The sequence below is a fragment of the Falco biarmicus genome, chromosome 5, assembly GCF_023638135.1.
Source record: "Falco biarmicus isolate bFalBia1 chromosome 5, bFalBia1.pri, whole genome shotgun sequence".
NCBI lineage: Eukaryota > Metazoa > Chordata > Aves > Falconiformes > Falconidae > Falco > Falco biarmicus.
Genome location: NC_079292.1, coordinates 70,754,799 through 70,772,674, shown reverse-complemented (window position 1 = coordinate 70,772,674; position 17,876 = coordinate 70,754,799). Strand labels below are relative to the sequence as shown.

General features: G+C 38.3%; 1 protein-coding gene across 11 annotated transcripts in view; it reads left to right on the top strand.

Moving 5' to 3' along the window:
- Window positions 1-14,807, top strand: part of EPS8 (epidermal growth factor receptor pathway substrate 8) — a 141,012-nt gene extending 126,205 nt beyond the window's left edge. For all 11 annotated transcript variants that reach the window (XM_056340272.1, XM_056340271.1, XM_056340276.1 and 8 more), the window contains 4 exons: window positions 4,198-4,435; window positions 7,995-8,175; window positions 8,641-8,770; window positions 13,393-14,807. In XM_056340272.1, coding sequence (XP_056196247.1) covers window positions 4,198-4,435; window positions 7,995-8,175; window positions 8,641-8,770; window positions 13,393-13,506 — 663 coding nt within the window. In that variant the 3' untranslated portion in view covers window positions 13,507-14,807. The remainder of the gene's footprint in view (window positions 1-4,197; window positions 4,436-7,994; window positions 8,176-8,640; window positions 8,771-13,392) is intronic.
- The last annotated feature ends 3,069 nt before the right edge of the window (window positions 14,808-17,876 follow it).

The following is a 17,876-nucleotide window of genomic DNA, read 5'->3' as shown; positions in this document are numbered from 1 at the left end:
CTCTTTAAAGTTGTCATCAGACCAAGACTTTTTGATGGCTTTAAAAAAAAAAAAGTTGTTTCCTGTCCAATCCAACACTGATCCAATCCCAAATTATGGGATGCCATTTATTATACAAAACCGTACTGAATAGTTGTCAAAGGATGATAGGAATTAAAAGACCCCAGTTTCCCCATGATTTTTTTTTTTTTTTTTAAGAAATGGGGACTAATTCTTGCTAATACCAATTTAAATAAGTAAATTCTGTCTGTAAATTTCTCCCTCTTCCATCCTAATGTACTTCTTGCTTTCTGGCAAGATTCTAGCAAGGTGGCTTTATAAATCCAATAAAAATATAAATTCTTTACTGCCTAGAAAGAGCTAGTTAGATGACTTGTAATGGGATTTTAATAGGCAGCTGTTTGACTCTGTGTAATAGCTGAGCTCATGAAAGGAAACTGGCAAAAGACCTGCTTGAAATTTGCTTTTCCAGTCTTGGATACCTCATTCTCCCTTTTGGGTGAAAACTATTAGTTGGTTCTCTCTTCTCTCTTAAAATGAGTCTCCAGAAAACATCCAAACCACAATGCTGTTGACAAAATTGAACCTGAATGCTCTGCAGCCCTCTTGGTGAACTCCTGTCACTGTACAAACAGGAATGTGGTGCTAAAATGTTCGGAAAGAGGGTAAACAGGAAGCTCGGTGTCTGTTTTAGCGTAATGAGAGCATTTCCCAGCATTAATGCTGGTTATGGTTGTACCCAATGTCTCTTTAATGCTAACTACCTGCCATAGTTTGAATACACATATTCCCTTTTTTTGATGCTGAAATGTATTTGAAAATACGTTGTTCCCAGGTTTTTTACAGTGATCAGGAATTAGGGTTGATACTGTTAGCACTTCTACTCAAACATAGTATTTTACTTACATTAAAAATAGATCAGATCATACAGAATCTAGGTGTTTTTACATCATGCAGCCTTAGTGTGTTGAAAAAAGAGCTTTGGGACCTCTGTTTTTTTTTCTTTAAAAGCAAAGATTTTCTGGGAAAAAATAAGAAAAAGAAATCTAGTCCCAGCAAGCTTTTCTGATATATCCAGATTCTTAATAAGTGTGTATCATCATTGCTTCAAATAATTTGAAGGATTTGTTCCAATTTATGTGAGTTGAGTATTGCAAGTTTATTCTTAAAAGAAAAAAATACGAGGAAGAAGGAAAAACAAAATCCAGAATTGTTCACTGTTCTGATAGCTGTCAACAAATTAATGAGTACATGTGTCAGCAGTGACCTTTACCTTCTTTTCTAAGCTAGCCAACATTTCTTAAGCTAAAATAAGTAAGTTCCTTTTTTAATACCTGCCATGATTTAATTCTTATTGTTCTACAGTGGCAAGTGTTCTCTGCATTCACCTTATGAGCTTCAATCCATTGTCAGTTTTTTGTTTGGGTTTTGTTTTTTATTAAACCTCTTTCTAAGTTTCTGTCTGGATAGCTGCTTTGAAAAGAGCTCATTGCTTATGTGGTGTCACATCGTATATTTTGTAGCCAGCACTCTGTTCATTATTCGAAATAAGAAAATAAGAATAAATCACTGTGTGAGTTCCTTAGTGAGTAAGAAGAGGTAATTATTAGCACTGGTTTTCCTTTGTTTTAAGTTGCTGATGTATATGAAATTTCAGAGTGATGTGTGAGGCAGTTACTTTTTACCTTTCTAACAATACTATTTGATGTGATTTACTCCATTTTCCTGACAGCAATTGCTGGGAGAGCTTTCAGAGGTAACAAAATTACTCTTCTGGTACTGAAACTCAAACCTGACTCTTTTGGACTATCTAGTCACCAAATTCCAGAGCGCATGCTAGCTTTATTTGTAGCAATGAATAGAAATGATGGGATGAATTTGTGGATGTCCTCAAAAGATCTGGAGTTAAAAAAAAAAAAAAAAAAAGTCTTAAAAAAAGAAATGTTAAATGTGATTCAAATGTATAATTGGCTTTTGGGCACAATTCAACAAAATGTGAAGTGTATTTCAATGTGGTTTCATCTCTAAATTTAGAATTTGAGTGATGCTTCCAGTTTAATTTTTATTTTCACTCCAGCAAGTTGTTTTGATGAGGCTTGTGATTGCAGTAGAACATGGTTTTGAAACTGCATCAGTAGCGTCAATTGGCAGCTATGTGTAGTGTTGAGGTGTTGCTTTTTCTGTATTATGTTTGTGGTGATGTGCAGTTGATGCCTTGGTTTGTAATGAATCCTCTCTACCATAAAAAAAAGCCCTGCTTTTTCCTTGCATGTTGTTCAACAAGGTCAGGGCACACATGAAGGTAAGTTGTGGGGATAACAGTCTAGCAAATGGAATCTGTGAACAAGATTCAAAAACTATTTGGACTATCATTAGAACATGTTAATATCTGTGAAATTTTTAAATTCAATAACAAGATTTTGGGTATCACAATTAATTATTTATGTACTATAATAACTAGTAGGACACTCTTTCCACCAAAGGACAGGTTTCTTTAATACACATTATTCTGCTTGTTCTCTTCTGTATTATACATTTCACTTTTCTTGGCATTTGGCATTTGAAAAAGCATTTATTGTCTTAATATTGAAGTAGTAGAATACAGAAAAGTCAATCGTATGTTTTGTTTTTTGGTTTGGTTTGTTGTTTTTTTTTTTAATCTCCCTACAATGCACTTCACAAGGTGGACACAAAATAATTGAGATTAATGCCCTTGAACAGCTAAATACTAAGGAAAAAAATAACCCCAAACCAAAACGGTTTAATGGAGGATGTATTGTAAGACTATACGTTTGCTTCAGTAGCTGACTGCTACGGTTTAAGTGAAAAAATTATCTAAGGGAAACAGAAGACTTTTTTCCTATGCTCAATTGACTGGCCATAGAAGCTGATGGGATAAATTTTCTGCTGGTGTAACACAGTGTAGCTTAGCTGTAATGGTCCCAGTTTATATTCCCTACAAAATGCCTTGTCCATCAGTTACTGAGTTGGGGATTCCGGTATAAGGGCAGTTGCTGATGTTTAATGAAAGTTTGAATGTTGTCAGGGCGGTGAGCTGCTGCTCAGATTCTAACATACAGCTCCTACAAATATTTCCTGACTTCATCTGCCATAAACCCTCTGCCTCCAAGGAAATAGGGAAAGGTATTTCAGGAAAGAGCAATGAATCTGGGGAATGTACTCATCTATTTTCATACCAAAGTAAGCAGACTTTTTATAACCAAATATGAGGCAACCCTATTGAGCAAACAAACTTTAATATTAAACTTTCAAGCTGTGTTAGTCCAAAACTGCGGAGAGGGAGCACTGTTAAAACTGTGAGATGTGGAGTTTCAACTGTTTGAAAGAAAAGGGTAGCATAGGTTGCTTATGACTTTCTGGGCTTGTCTGTCATTGGGATTGCTTTGGGGAAATACATCATCTCCCTGTAACTGGTGCCATTCTAAAGGCAAAGAAGAAAAGAAATCATTCCCCAAAATTATTCTTGAGGCACCTGCTAGTGGGTTATTTGCAGCAAGATGATTTACATGTTGTTAGAACATTGTGTAAAGCGAGCGGGAAAGAAACTATAGCCCTATTCCAAGAATTGTGGGATTTGGAGTTTGAGTTTTTGTAATTGGATTATTGCACTGAGGTGGCATGTAGTGATCACGCAAATAGATGAAAAGGCACAACTGAGTGGGCAGGAGGAGCAGGAACCTTTTAAATGGTGTCTGCAGTTCAAGAAACAATGTGTTATCCCAACCTCAGTGACGTTTGTAAATTAAACTATTAGTCAGGCTTAGGTGTGGCTGGATACATTCATTTTTCACTTGTTTTACATTACATCTCTAAAATACACATTTTTACACTGATAAAGTCCAGCAATTCCAAAATTTTGGAAGCTGTTTAAAAGTGCCAGGTAATAGAAGTTTGGGATTTAAAACCAATTTCATTTACAGAACTCATCTGTTTGAAAGAAAGAAGCGTGTTTCAGATGATGCCATTGCTGTGGATTTTGTGTCTGACAGAGAAGGGAATTGATGCCAAATCAAGTTTTGGCAAATTTTATAACTATATGTGGCAATTAAGGTGTGTCTGTGTAAGAAATGAAATCAGTTGGTGCAAAGCATCCCAGCATTTTCTGCAGAAACCTGAGTTTATCTGATGTCTTGTCCATGTTTTGGTGTCAAACTGGGTGTCTCTGCATCTTTTCAGAAACAAAGGATGGACTATGTTGCAAAACAGCCCAGTCCAGTTCCTGCTACTCCTTCACCACCTCCAACACCTGCTCCCGTCCCTGTGGCTGTCCCCCTCCCTCCCAGTGCCCCAGCACCTATACCGGTTCCCGTGCCCAAAGCGCCATCAGCCATCAGCCGCCAAAGCAGCACGTCTAGCGACAGTGGTGGTAGTGCAGTGCGAGACAGTCAGAAGCAGAAGCAAGTTCCTGTGGATCGTAAGTTTGTCCAAGAAGCAAGAAAAAAAAAGTAGTTCTCCCATTCCTCTGTTTTGCTTAATCCTTAAATTCCTTAAAACCTTGTGTTTCAGATAAATGTTTATGAAATGTTTAGCTTTAACCCTATGTTTAAAATACACATTTTCTATGTATGCATGTTCTGACCCTCGCTAATCACAATGGTAAGTAGGGAGAAAACATTTCAGCGCTTGTTCCAGTCCTAAATCCTCTCCTTTTATGACTGTCTGGGATCTTCAGTCAGTGATTTTCAACAATTTTCAACACTGTAAATGTCTATGCTAGTATTCTGGCTAAAGTATATTTTCCACCTGAACTCACTGCCACATTACAATCTAAATTGCTTTTCAAATCAGTTATGCTGTTTTTACACTTCTCTCCATGGTCATCCATATTTCTAGGGCATTTGCATCAATCTGAAACCTGTATCCAAGGCTTGCAAGAAGATTTACAGGTCTGGCTGATGCATAGGAACCATGTTATGATGCTGTTGAAGGAGACATCTTTTAATCAGGTCCCCTTAGCTTGGTCAAAGCAACAGCAACTGGCAGGTCATTGAGTAAACTTTCGTGTCCTTGTTTTAGGAGGATGAGAGAATGTACTCCATAGCCCTTTAGCTGGAAAAAGTGGTAGCCTGCATCCAGCAGTGTCTGGCAGTCATGAAAAATTCTGATTAAGACCACCTTGTGAATATAAAACCTAGCTGATGCTTCTACTCTTTATCAACTGAAAACCAGGTTAGGTTAGGAGAACGTATTTAGTCAATAATTTCTGTCCTAAATGCACTTTAAGCAATGTGATTGCTTGGCTTAAAAATAACTGAAACTTGTAGGCAAGCATTTGCTATAGCTTTTAAAATAATAGCTGTTAAAATAATGAGCCTCTTGCAGTTCAAGAGTTGACAGCATTTCCCATCCTTTGCCTCCCAGCCTTATCAGAAAAACCGTCTGAGTTTTTCATCACCCACTCTTCCATCTGAGGTGAAAACTAGCACCAAGGGCAATCCTTTCTGCAGAAGGGCTGCTTGAACCCCCTGTCCCCAGTGGATGGCAAGCATGCCTGCTGGGATAACCACACTCGGTGGAGCCTGCGTTGACATTGCCTAGTGGCAGACAAGCTCTCACCTAAGCTCTGAACTCAGGAAGGCTCTGGGATCTTTCTAATACCTTCCCCAATAGACTGGCTGGCTGGAAATTATAAATGGAGAACAGCCTGGTAGGAGGAACAGGCTTCACTGCCATTTCCCAAAGCAGCAGTAGGGCCAGCTTCTGCCTGTGTCCTGTTTGGGGCAGTTTGTTACTTAAATCAAAACAGAAACCTGAGCAGTTATAAAAGATGCAGAAAGTGAGGATGAATGTCACACACAAATTATCATTTTATTTCCACACGAGAAGGACATTGTGTGCTGTAGCAAGTATGTTTCATTGAATTCATGATGGCCTTCTGTATCCATTACAGATGGAATATGTGAAGACCATCCTGGCTCCAGGTGCAGGGTGTGAGATGTGAAGGGCTGATAATAGACTAAGTGGTGACAAGACATCTCTTGCCCTCTCAGCCTCCGCTGAGGCCTTGGGCCATGCACGAGAGCTCCCAGGAGCTGTCACTCAAGGCCAGTTAACGGGCTTTGGGTACCACAGTCCTTGCAGAATAGCTGCCTCTGGTATGGGCAGCCCTACCCGTACACCTGCTGCCCAGGTACCTACCTGAACGCTGCAGAGAACACACCACATAGTACCTGCTTCACACTGAGGGTACCTTGTTTGTTTATGATAATGCATCTAACAACAGTAAGAATCTGTTATCTAACAGCTAAATATTTATCTTTTCATATAGTCTTGGTCTAGATAAAATGTAAGTCTTTCAAAATCTGTGTAAATAGAAGGAAGATAGCATTTTTCTCGCTCTCTTCCTGTTTGGGAAAACAACTGGTACATGCTTTGATTACATTGTCTAAAGGCTTTACTTATATATCACATCTCAGACCTTCACATATCACTGAACACATGTCATTTTGGCTTCAGATTCACACTCCAGGGGAAAAAAAACCTCAACACAATAGGGCCTGAATGCCTCAAATATTTTACTAGAGATTTTGTCCGCTCTCAACCTGGGGCTCTTTTGTTAAAGAAAAAAGAAAATGGTTAAACACAGTTGGTTCTTTTTTGTTGTGATTAACAAATAAAAAATCCTAAAAGCTTACATAAAGCTTGTTTCTATTTGTCTAACTGGCTAGAGATGTTGATCAATGCAGAGGCTTTGTGAGAATATAAAAAAAAAAAGTAGAGGAAGAAACATTTTTGCTATCTTACCATTTTTTTCGTATTGAAGTTGTGGTGTTTCCTTCTGTTGCTGTCAGTGTGATGGGGTAAAGGGAATAGCTTTTGCCATCTGAGTGCATCAGAGGAGGTGCTGTAGTTACTGTTTGTGTATCAAAGTGAGAAGGTTCAATAAAGATGACTAAAAATATCTTGGTAAGGAAATCCTGAGAATTTTTGAGATCATTTAAAGTTGTGTGTCAAAGGATTTTTATAGCTATTCCAGAGTTACTGTGTGGAGAGTTTAATTGTGTGAATTGTGTATCTTCTCTGTGACCAAAAATAGATTTATACCCTTTTGGATTCTACCTATTTTTGTGAAATTATCCATAGAACTTTTCATGTGCATTTTAAACAATTTTCAGTGTCTTATAATTGATTTTTTTGAAATGCATGAAAAGCATTTCAGTGTGTTGCCTGTTAATGACCAGCAACTGAACTAAATGTTTCAGACAAATGGGTTCTGTGGGATAGCAAATTTACAGGTTTTAAAAAAAAAAAAAAGTCTTTCCCAATTCCTGTGTCTCTGGTGAAAGCAACTTTTTTTTTTTTTTTTTTTTCCTACTCCCTTTTTTAATGGAAAGTGTGACATTGTTTCAGCTAACCTGTCACTTCAGGCTTGGAATGAATTCAAATTTCTTAAAACCCCTTCAAAAATGTGATTACCATAATAGCTTATTAGATGTAAGGTGATACGTGTCAGCAGCAGTGAAATTTTTTTGCTTACATTCAACTTTTTAGTGCAAATGAGCTTTCAATTAAAAAATGTTTGTGGAAAGTGCTGCCTTTCCACAGTGTAAGCAATATTATATTCTTCCTCATCATTTTTGTTTTCATTTTCAAAACGGCAGAATTCTATTTGAAGAAAAACTGACCGTGACAATAGAATAACCCTCTGTACCCACTTTCTTCTGCAGCTTGAGTGCTGTCAGACTGATCTACACCTCTGTGCAACATCAAGCTCATCTCCTCTTTGTAGGGTCTCAGTTGAATTTGGGGTCGTTTTGGTCAGGTTTTTTCTTTGGTTTTGCAAAGAGAGGAGTGGGAATATTGAAATCTTCCCTGGGGAAAAAGAAGAATACTAATTTGGTCAGATCTAGTGCATGAGTCTTTAAACTTTTTTTTTTCCATTAAGGTTTGAAGAATTTCATTTTCATAAGAAATTGCCTGGCTTTGATAAAGCAACCTTGAGAATAACTCCTGTGGGTCATCTCTCTCTCTAGGCAGGAAATCACAGATGGAGGAGGTGCAGGATGAACTTGTTCACCGGCTCACCATCGGCCGGAGCGCTGCCCAGAGGAAGTTCCATGTGCCACGACCAAACATCCCGGTAGTGAACATCACTTACGACTCTTCACCTGAGGATGTGAAGGCGTGGCTGCAGTCCAAAGGATTCAATCCTGTGTAAGTTTAAGGGCAAATGTAAAAAAACTTCTTAAAATTATTTTCTTGTCAATAATTAGGATGTGTTCTGCCTGCTTTTTAAAATTAAGCTGCCTTCTGAAAATCAAGACACGTCAGCTGCACCCCCTTGGAAAAAAGAATTTGGTTTTACATATATAGTCACATGTATATTTATGTACATATATATGATTTATATATACACTTATATATATATATATATATATATATGGTTTTAGATCTATAGAGATGTAGATATATTTAGGAAAAAAAATTCTATGTATTAGCTTCCACGAAAAGGTACTTGTTTTAACAGGCATTTAATGGATTTCAAGACTCCTTTTGCATAAAGTTTTGTCTTGATTTAGTAGCCCTACCTGAGACAATGTAGGATGAAGACAACCTACTTCTCTCCCTTGGCTAGTGTATTTTTGCTTATTTCTTTTTGTTCCCTTGGTGTGATCTCAGGACTGTCAACAGCCTTGGTGTGCTGACAGGTGCTCAGCTTTTCTCCCTCAATAAAGAGGAACTGAAGACTGTTTGCCCAGAAGGGTCTAGAGTCTACAGCCAAATTACGGTACAGAAATCTGCTTTGGAGGTATGTATAACCCTTCTTACTAACCTAATGCTGGCTCACCACTTTTATACTATATATAGAAGTAAATAGCTCTTTCTCTGCAGCAGCTGTTTTTTCCTCAGTTCCCATCATGTTGATAAGCATTATTTGTACCTGAGTTATTTGGTATGAATCCTTTGAAACAGCATCCGTCAAAACACCAGGTGGGCTCCCTCCCCACTTCTAAAGAGGTCCACAAAGTGTTAGAAAAAGTACATGGTAGTACTCAAGTTTTAAGACATTGTGTGCTGTAATCAGACTGCAAGAAGACAAAATGAGCCAAAAAGGGCTTTGGGGAAAATAGTAGGAGAGAGTACAATGCACTTTTTCTTGCTTCTTGCTCTTCCTGGGACAAACAAGTAGTCCTGGTACTTTTGGTGGTGATGAGTTAGTTTTGCTTTATCTTTGTAGAGGAGATTTGATTTATTAGACGTGAGAAAGTGGTAGAGTGAGTTCACTGTTGTATCTCAAGGCCTTTCATATAAAATGCTGGGGCATCTGTACTGGTGGGTTCCCAAGTATGGGAAAACATGTTTGCATGTTTGACACTGTGCTAGCAGGATTGCTGAGCTAAAGATAAAAATTTTGTATCTCTGTATTCATTGCTCTGTGGCAGTTTGCTTTAATTATAGCACTATTGTTCCTTAAGCAACTTAAAAGCTTGTATACAGAGTTGTGCTAGGGAGAATGTTTACCCATTTTAAACCAGGAGAATTGCAAGTGGGTCTACATCTTTTTTAAAAACCTGCTGTGGGAAGTGGAGATAGGGACTTGATACTGTCTAGAGGTGAGACTAACCCAAATGAGAAGCTATATTCTTTACATTCTGTGTAAAATAAAATCTTGAAGAAGTTTAAAATGCATTTCTATCCCCTCATGAAGCAGGGACTGCCTTGCTTGAATGATTTTAAGCTTTGACTACCAGGCATATTTTTAAAGACAAGTTTATGATGGATGTATATTTTACGATTTACCTGATCGGTGTCGTTCAGAGAGCATTGCTTTCTAACACGGTTAAAAATGCTTTATTCCCTTCTTCAAGCCCTGTTTTCCTGTGAGAGGAAAGGAGAAATATTTCACTTTTATTCTTAGGAGTATATGTCACTACAGTCGAAAGCAATCCATCGTTTTCTCATGAAGATACATGTGTATTCTCCAGCTTTTCTGGAATGTCAACAATCTTATTTCAGTTTCGTTAGGCTTCTGTGTACTAAGATGGAAGTGTCTTTATGGTGGAAGTCAGCTTGAAAAGCAGAGATGCACTGAATTGTAGAAGTCTGTCCAGTTTTTTCCTTTGGACTGATGCTCTGCTTGCCTCTCTTAGGTCCCATTCTGCAGGAAAATGAGCAGTTAAAACTTGTCTAATAAACACTTTACAAGTGTTAATAAAACAGGTACTGAGTGTTTAACAAGGTCATTGGCTTTTGTTAGTGAAAAGGTAATTGAAATATTTATTTGTGCTTCAGTTAAATAGCTCATGAATTTCAGAATTTATGCAATTCATGAGTGCTTTAGCCTGTTTGCTGAATTACCCAAAACATTTAAGTTGCATCTTCCTTTCTGTCCTTATAGTATTTCTAGTCACAGAGTTCAGGAAGACTGTACTTGTGTAAGAGAAGCTATAGGGATGAGTATCACAGCCAAAATGTCTGTGTGACCTAGCAAAGATGAGCTTGCACATTCCAAACAGGCCTATTTTCTTACTGCTCAAACTACAAATGCTTCTAATAACAGAAGCATTTAAGCACGCAAATACTTGTGCCTCTGTCAGGCCTATTTTACCATTGAATACTTAGAAGCACTTACTGGGTGATGGGTTTGTCCTACATGATTAATCAGTGATAAATTTTCATGAAGTTCTCTGGCATCCCTCGTGTAGTTCTCGTGGTGTCATATTGCAGTACATGGCCTGGGTGTTAAGTGCAAATAGCCAGAAACAGAGCAATTGCACACACTTTCTAGCATTACAGAGCTCCGTGCATCGTCTTTGTTTATTTCCACTCGGGATCTTCCACAAGTGTTTCTGGATTCATACCGTTTCTGCAAGCTAGTGCAAGGCCTGCATCTTGGGTACATTTGGATGCTCCGAATACAGACAACCAGATCTTCGTCGTTGTGCAGCTGCAATTTTCTTTTTAGTGTTCTTCTACCTCAGGCAGAGGAATTCAGTGTTTTGTAATTGGAATTCCAATTGCTGCTGGAATTTAGTTATTTTACCCTTATGAGGAAAAAAAATGAATAGGTACCACACTTTCAATCCACACTAGAGTTTAAAACATCCAAGGAAGCAAGGCTCCTCCTAATGGAGTTTTGTGGCCTCTGTATATAAACATGACCAAGTAATAGACTGCAAGTGCAAGGAAGGTCTTTGGGGCTTAACAGCTTTCTGGACCTGGGCAAGCAAAAGCAGAAAGACAACTGTGTGAGACCAGTGTGTTAAGACAGCAAAGCGCTGGCCATAGCCAGGGCTAAACACCTCCTTTCTGCCCGAGGCAGCGGTGGTGGCAAGCAGGGGCTCCTCAGGAGGAGGCAGGATGCTCTGCGCTCTTTGTGCTGATCAGAGTATCCCTCTAGGGAACTGTTTTCTGGGGCTGCTTCAGAGACCTGAAGTTCACCTTGTATGCCAAGTACGGTGTGTTACAGCATCTTGGCTGGTCATATATATGGATTTACTTCTTCACTGCAAAGTAAAAATATTAATAGTCTCCATGCTTATGAGTGTTTATGTGTCCATTTCGTTAACTTCCATTGAGCATTTCAAGCTCTGGTGTTGAAAAGCGTTACAGAAGATGAGTAGACACACAATATGCTGAATGCCACATTTGTCATCTCCAGGTGTGATCACTTCAGGTCTGTGTTCTCGTTGTCTTCCTACCCCATCAATGGGAAGCATGGGCACACATCACTTCCAAAACTGAAAATGGTTTCTGTCCAATATATGTGTCAAATTGCCTGGAAGAACAGCTTATTCTCTTTGACACCTCAGTGAAAGGAATGACCCAGGCACAAAAGTGGGATTGAATGGTGGAATTTACTGAAACCTCATGATACGGTTGGTGGCTAAGCTGGGTAAATCACTAAGGCCAAGGTCTAGCAATCTTTTCCAAAAATTGTATTCCTAACAACAGCCCTAGGCTACTTAGCCACGTTGTACCCCACCTCTGAGTAGGATGTGCCTGTTGTCCTGTGTCACATGATGTATTGCAGTTGGTTTAGTTGAGCAGCATTTCAAACTCATCAGTCATGTTGTTATTGATGTTATCAGGAAGGTAAACTGTTTTAACCTCAGCTGCTCAGCCATTTTCAGAAAAATATTTCTACGTGACCTCTGATAAAGCACGTTGTCAAGTATCTGCTGATGTTTTTTATGCATGACTTCAGTAATGGGTGACTGCTGCACTTGCTCAGTATCTGAAACCAAGTGCGCAAGGACAAGATGAATTAAGGCAAATAAAATTGCTCTCTCACCTTCAGAGAGTCAATTATAAGCCCCCTGCTTTGCCCTTCCACTCCGGGAGAAGAGACCAATGGTAATTTACATAGGAGAAGCATCCTAGCCTCCTTCCCTGTGGACACCTAACCTGTCTGCTAGGTAATGGCAGGAGATGACGCATAGTAATGGATCTAATGGGATACATTTAAATAGATTTTATATAATGGGATAAATTTTCAGAATTCAGAATCAATTGAAGGATTTCCCTCTTAACAGTCTTGAGATTTGTTTTACAAATTTCAAAATCAGTTTCTGCTTCCTTATTCAGAGGCTATTTTGAAAGCTAGTTTTGAGGCTTGGAAGGTCATGTAGGCAAATAACACAGCAGCAGATACAGCTCTTGCTTTATAATACTCTGGTTTTATTCAAAGTCATGCACTTTGGAAAGTTCTCCTCCAGTGGATATGTGTCCCAGCCTTGCTAATAACTTCATTTACGTTGTCAGAGCAATCTGTTTGCAGCTAGCTCAGCAGACCGTTTTTTCACCCTAAAGGTGAAATACTTCTCTGTTGCTAATACAGTAATATGATTCAATTCTTATTCCTGTGCTCTAAGTTTGAAACCTGTGTCCCTGAACAACAGCAAATGCATGAGGGTGTATTGTGTAACGTGAGATACTAAGATTCAATCCTTACTTAGGCCTTGGCTAGGCAAACCCGTGTGCATGCATGCATTTTGTGTTGGCATAAATCTAAAACCACCAAGGGTTTATGTGCTTTAGTCTCTAAATACGATTGCTATGATTTTTAAGTGCTCAAGGGTGGAATCCTAAGAAACTTGCTGAGTTTCAACACTGCTTTTACCTAAGCCGTATTTCACCTCATAATCTCCAACGCTTCCAGGGGCTTCTGTAAGAATTAAAGATGCTCAGCAGTGTTCGAAGTCAGGCTGACACTTTTAATAATCTGTAGGTTCTTTTCTGGTCCATCTTTAAGAATAGTATAAATAATTACCTATTTGAAATGTTATTTAATCAGAGTCTTAGATCATTTTTAGTTCTGGAGCTGTTCGGTGAGTTTAATTTGTTCAGACGCCTGTCTTAACAAAATACTAGCAGAGGAACTTCATCACATGTCAAAACCATAAGTAAACTCTTTTTCTTTGTTTATAGGCTAACAGTGGTAGTTCAGAATTGCAAGAAATTATGAGAAGACGACAAGAAAAAATCAGTGCAGCTGCCACAGATTCAGGTGTGGAGTCCTTTGATGAAGGAAGCAGCCACTAAATGCGTTTCCTCCTTTCTGTAATTCCATTGTCCATAGCATTATACCATCCATCTTTGCTTTAGGAAGGAGTGAAGGGGAATGTCTTACTATATTGTAAATGTAACTAGCCACCATAAAGAAAATTTACAGTAGTCTCCACAGAAGTACCTGCTGCTTGCTTCTCATCATTACAAATGAACGGATGAGAAATTCAAAGGAGGTTCCTGACATGGGAAGATATTGGCATGTGATTCATTTACACCCAAAGATGAGTCTTGGCTTTATGGAATTAACATAACAGATAAACGGCAACACATCTTTGTGATTCATCTGAGGGAAGCTGAGCGAGCAATAAAAAAGCATTTGAACCCTTCAGTAATAATAAGATTTTGAATCCCTCCTCTTGCTGTAGTGTGCAATTATGTCTTTTTGACTCAGTCTTTCTTGTCATGCATTTGGCTGCAGGATGTTTACTCGAGTCGTTGATGCCAGCGATCAGAGAGGAAATGTTTAGGGAATGAACAGCAGCCCAACATAGACTGAATCTTTCTTGCATCGCTCCCAAGGTGTTTTATTACTAATGATGCTGTTTATAGCAAAATAATACTCTGTACATTGATTTTATCAATACTTCGCCCTTGAACTATAATATTGGACAAGAAGGAATAACTAGCAAATAATAATGCAACTCAGCTCAAACAGGTGATCAGATCTGCTGTAGGTAGCCATGAAATAATTCACAGTACATTTTTTTTTTTAATAAACTTGCATTTTTTTGTCTGTAACTTAACCTGTCAGAAGAACGGCGTATAATCTAGACTTCTCTGTGTGTTGATCCCCAATGTCAGTTTTTCCGTATGTAAAAAAGCTAGTGTTCCTTTATAAATGTAATCTTTTGGAAAAGTGATTCCTGGAGGCAAAAGCGGGAGAAAAGAAAACATCCCTTCCAGGAAATATTATTTTTGAAGATGCAATGATTTTTGTCACAAAATGTTCTGTTCTTTCACATGGTCGTGTGATTTTATATATAATACATGCATTATATATAATATCACTTAATTTAGACAAATTTAATCATCTAGTTTGATTACGTTTCATAGTGCCTTTCACATGAATCAGCTTAAAGTCTGCAATAAACGGTATTTCTTGTCTGTTAAATAGTTGTATCTTTGTAGCTACAAAGATGGTAATGAAATAAGAAAGTGTTCTTGATTTCTGCCATTAGTTTACTCTTCCTCTGCGTACAAGGCAAAAAAGGATCCTATTCATTTTTCATAAAAAAAAAAAAAAATTAAAATCTTAATAAAGGTGTTTAGTGCCATTTATTGAACATGTCCTTACAAATACTACTTCTGTGTGTTGGTTATGTGTCTATGTATATTTTTAAATTTAATATATATTCTTTATGCCTGTGAAAAGTATGTAGGTTCTACACCTGTAGTCTTATCCAGAAATGTGTCAAGAAGTGACAGATCCCAAACTGAAGACTCCAACTGCCATAGCAATCATGAAGAAATGGATCCCAGTGAAAGAAGTGATGATTCTCGATTGCTTTCACCCTATAGGAAACTCTTGAACCAGCACACCTGCATGTTAACTGCATCCATTCAACTATATACCTAGCTTTAGGGGGGGAAAACTGCCTGTCTCTGCCTGTCCTATCACTAAAGGTCAATCCCAGACTTCCAAAGGCTTGATGTATTCTCTGATTCACACTTGAAATTTCCTCTTTCCTACCCTCTCTAGTAAGTGTCCATACCTAGCCCGAAGAACGTTCATTGTACAGCAAAGGCCCCTATGCTGGGTGGTGAATGACTAAGAAACCAAAGGAAGATCTGAAGGTACTCTTGCAAAGATGCTTCATTACTTGTAAGTACAGGAGTAGGAAAAATTTTAAAAAGGGCTTTTATACTTGTATTTAAAATTAGAGCCATAGTCTTTTCTCATGGAAGGTATATCTTCCATAAAAGGCACTGTGGTGATTATCTGCAGCTCTGTTCCCTTGTTAATTACCAAAATATGAAATCAATATTCATAATCTGGAAGCTTATTCTGGCATTCAGCATATGGTTTGCCTGGAAGGTGGCATTAGTTCTGAGACTCTTCAGACTTTGTGGAGGTTGGCATGTCTTGGAGGAAGCACCCATGTTTCATCTCTGAGAGAAAAGAGGTGGCTTCACAAGTGTTTTTTTGAAGCTGGGATTCTGTGTAGCTGTTAAGTTGTACAGAAGGAGCCAGACAAGTTTGAATGTGGTCATTGTGCTCAGAGGTATATTTGGAGATGCTTGGGAGGAAAACAGGAAACCCACTCCATATACTTAAGGGATAAGCAGCATAATCTGAGGTTTGAGGGTTGGTTGGTTTGTTTGCTTCTGGTTTTTTTCATAATTTTTAGATTAACTACTAATGACTTCACAACCCAGTACAACTCAAGTTGTGTTTAACCCTTTAACTTTGCTGAACTAGACTTTATGATTTCTGTATTACAGTCTGTGAAATCTGAATGGCATTAAGGCAGATATTTCCCTTTTTGCTGAAATTTCCTTGATTGTTTAAAGCACTGCAGGGAGCTTCACCCCTCTGCTGCACAGTTTTTGCGTTTTCAGCTTGTTGGCAGTTATGAAAAATCAAATACAGATCTTATTTGGGGTTCTCCAAACAAAAATAAAATGTGTTCTTCAAAATTTTTAGTATCTTAAATGAAAACAGTGGTTAAATGCAGTGTTCCATTCAAAATGTTTTCTTTAGGAATTGAGAAGGATTTTATTTTTTTACACTAATATTTTAGAAAGGTGTGATACATGAATAGTGTCTTTGAAAAGGAAACAAAACAGTTTTTTAAATGTCGAAAAAGCACCGTATTTGATGTGGAAAAAGGAGTCATGTTTGGTAACATAGGAACTACTTTACTATTTCGCTGTCATTGAGTTTAACTTTTCAACTGGGTAGAGGCAGAGAGTTTTATCAGTGTATATGTTCACTCAGCAGTTTTATGCTTTGTGAGTACATACCTTTTAACATCATCAAGGCACTTCTTCCCACTCATTTAGCTGGCTTGTTCCCTTGGGATGTGAAGGGGAGAGAAACCCACTGTGAAATCTCACATTTAATTCAGAAAGAACACTTCTAACCAATATTGATGCATGGAACAGTTTACTTACTTTTTAGCAATTCAAATGTAAACCAGTGCTTTGCTCAGACAAATTGTGATCTGGAATTGTGAGACTTTTATACATACTTCTATTGGTCCACACTGAGCTATATAAAAATTGGGTGGGAGGTGAGCTGAAAATAACTGCAGACTTCCACATTACTGACGTGTGCAGAAATCAATGGTTTATGGCGAAGTAGATGCCCAAAATGGTAGGATGTTCTGAAATGTGCAGAGCTCCCAGTGACTGTGAGTGTATTCATCAGTGTTATGGAAACTTGAGTTTCCCTGGAAGTGCTTTGTTGGACAGTAACATCAGTACTTTGCTAATTTACCTAAGGGAACAGACAGAAACACATGTGATGTGGATTAAGTATTTCTAATTCAGAAACCTGTAACTACCAGAATTTTTATTTTATTTTTATTGTGGGAAGTGAAGGCATTTTGTTTTCAGGTTTTTTAGGACATACACAGAAGCAGGCTATAGCTTGAATACCAGACCCTTGTTCAAGCAGGTATCTCCACTCATGTTTTTAGGCTTCATCTCATGCATAATATAAATGGGAACCCATGTTTCTGGCCAAGCTACCGTTTCATAGGAGTCTGTTTTCTATGATGTTTTTCCTCAATTGTAAAGTCTGTGTAGTGTCTGAAATGTGAAACATGCAGCCCTGTCTAAGGATTGAGCCTGATTCATCAGGAGTATTTGAGGGAATAAGTCTGTGCTCAGCCTCCCACCTTCACATACAAGCAACAGCATTTATGTATAGGAAGTGCAAATGAGGGAATTTGTAAGCGTGCATTGGGTTCTGTGTTTAAATATTTTACAAACATGTTTAATTTTTACCGTGGCTGCGTTAATTTTTTGCTGATAAGTGCCTGTTTAACTGTCTTTGACTCTCCACTATCTTTCCCCGCCCCCCCCCCCCGGTTTCTCTGTAGTTGCATGCTTAGGTTGCAACTTTGGCCTTTTACTACTTCCTCAGCATCCAGACCAAAAACAGTATCAGCACATTAGTCTGAGCTTCTACTTCTTAATAGTATTCATAGATTAGAGGAGGAGATGAAAGAAAATAGGGAGACTTCCTAGATGCTTCCTAGCCACCACTGTTGCCTGTCGCAGCAGCAGCAGCAGAGTGCAAACCCCCCAAGTCCCATCCATGTCGACAGCACTAACCATGTTATCCTCTCATAAGAAATAGCTAAAAGCAACAGCTTTTGCCTGCCTGAATGAAACTA